This window comes from Austrofundulus limnaeus, unplaced genomic scaffold, assembly GCF_001266775.1.
Source record: "Austrofundulus limnaeus strain Quisiro unplaced genomic scaffold, Austrofundulus_limnaeus-1.0 Scaffold558, whole genome shotgun sequence".
Classification (NCBI taxonomy): domain Eukaryota; kingdom Metazoa; phylum Chordata; class Actinopteri; order Cyprinodontiformes; family Rivulidae; genus Austrofundulus; species Austrofundulus limnaeus.
In genome coordinates this window covers 76,000-78,406 of record NW_013952960.1, presented here as the reverse complement: position 1 = coordinate 78,406, position 2,407 = coordinate 76,000, and the positions used below count along the sequence as shown (strand labels likewise).

Below are 2,407 nucleotides of genomic sequence, written 5' to 3'. Positions count from 1 at the left end.
GTGTGTGTGTGTGTGTGTGTGTGTGTGTGTGTGTGAATACAGTAAAGGCTGCTGGTATGCAAATGAAATGTCACATTAGTGCCAGCCGATTGCATTGCTCTGTTTTCACTCATGGTCCATCCTCGAGAAACACTTCAGGACTCCTTCAAACACTCACTAGTCCTTTTCAAATACCACCCCACACTCCCCCCCTCCTCTGAAATATCACAGTGCTGTGAGGTGGTTTGGTTAAAATTTTGTTTGGAAGTTTTTCTCTCCTCATAAAGAGCTCACTCTGCTGACCTTTAGGTGTTGCTTCGATACTGTTAAATACTTTGAAGTCAATCTAAGCTCCTGTTTCTCTCCTCTCAACAGTCTGTGTCCTGTACACTCAAGGAATAGCCAACAGGGAATGGAGAGAGGTGAGTACAGCAACACAACATTTCAGCACTGAAGCAGCACCATGACTTTTTAGGAATGCTCGCTTGTGAGGCTTGCATTATTATTCATGGTTTGTCTAAATTCAGCATGTTTAACTCTGCTTTTTTTTTGCTCATTTGTCTTGTGCCAAACCTGGCAACATAACAACATGGCAACATTCTGGATTAATTTTTGTTTGTTTAATTATATGGTCTTAAAGTGCCTGTGACATGAAATTTTTGTAATATATCTGAATGCATTTTTAAAAACATAACATTGATAGCATATTGTAAAATAAATTTCATGCCCATGAGATGAACAGTTGTTGAAATATTTGCATGTGAAGAAACAGGAAGTGATGTCAAAGGGGAATGTCTGCATGTGAACAGCGCATTGTTACAACAGCTGAAAACACAGGCTGTAGAGAAGAATCTGGTGGTTCTTTAAATTATTTTGAGTCACTATCAAACACAAATGATGAAGAGTTAAAGTTTAAATGATACTGCTTTAATTAACAATGACAAGAGAGTTTATTTTACTAATGAGTTCCCCTTTGATGTCACTTCCTGTTTCACTTTGGCTGAGTCAAATCCTAAAGAAAACAGGCCAGTTATGTGACAAAATGGTTAAATCATGTGCATCATGCCAAGATTCTTAAATATAAAGTTGTTTTCTTTGAGTTTTTGTATTTGAATGATATGCATGTCACAGGCACTTTAAAAGGTTTTTTTAATCACATTTCCTTGCCACTTCTGAAGAGACCAAATCAAATAGCTCATCTTAGTGTGCCACCTTAATTCTAAAAACACTGTAAACCAACATTTTATTCACAATCAAGCATAGTAAGCATAATAAATGTTTAAACTAAGAAAATGAACAACTTAAAAAAAGGTAATAGAGTACATGTTGTAGAGCCTGAGTATACTTTTCTGTGTTAATGGCAGCTTTCCAGATGTGTAAGCTGTTCATGCCATATGTATTATAATGCACCCCTAAAACACCAGAGAAACAGACTTTTTAATTACTGTAAACCCTGATAACATGCTGGATGATCCCTCTTCTCTTTACTAGAGAGTGTGTATTAAACTTACTCCAGTATTTAGTCAGTTGTCCACTCCAAACTAATTTAATGATTATTACATTATACAAATGTAATTACACATCAGAAAGCAATAAAAACTATTTTTTGTCTAAAAAAAGATTATTCTCTGAAAGTTACATTAAAATGTGTTCATTGACTATGAACATTTTTAAGACCAGACAGACAGCTACGCACCTTTACACACACTCGAACTCAGTACGACATGAATAAATAATATGCAAGAATATATAAATTATACACCTACCCAGCTTTGCCACGTGATTTTTCCAGTTAGAAATATGATAATTTGTGTGATCTTTTTTTGTCAATTACCATTTCACATGTAATGAACATTAAAAGCATCGATACATTTTCTTAAGACAAATTGCGGATAAAAGAATACGCCATTTTGATAGAGCACATTTAATCTAAGTTGAAAATCTCAGATGTGTCAAATTCTATCAGGAATACCTTGATGTTTTAAGACCATCTACAAAGTTGGCAAACAATCCATGTGAAGAATTCTAAAACCTTATTTGTTTTCCTTGTTTTCCAGTTTGGGCGGACAGAAGTCATAGACAACACCCTGAACCCTGACTTTGTGCGCAAATTCATCCTGGACTATTTCTTTGAAGAGAGGCAGAATCTTCGCTTTGACCTGTGAGTTTAATATGTGACTTATGCGTGTTGACGTGCCTCTGATGTACACGCCACGCAGCCATGGGTGAAAGTGCTGCTTTGTGCTGAATTAGGCCTGAAAAATTAATGGTTTGGGCAAAGGGAGGTGTAAGCCTTCGTTCCTCTACATAGAAGAGAACTTTCCACAGCATTTTCAGCCACGATTTATATTTGAAGTAAGTTCATTTTAACAGGACTGTGAGAGGAATAATGATACAGAAAATTATTATTATTATTATTATTATTATT

At 35.6% G+C, this 2,407-nt stretch overlaps 1 protein-coding gene across 1 annotated transcript in view; it reads left to right on the top strand.

The window, feature by feature from the left end:
• LOC106530786 (copine-8) overlaps positions 1-2,407 on the top strand; it is a gene marked incomplete at both ends in the record, with an annotated part of 87,740 nt that overhangs the window by 14,184 nt on the left and 71,149 nt on the right. Inside the window, 2 exon segments of the mRNA XM_014026489.1 lie at positions 355-401; positions 2,037-2,140. Of these exon segments, the coding sequence (XP_013881943.1) occupies positions 355-401; positions 2,037-2,140 (151 nt within the window).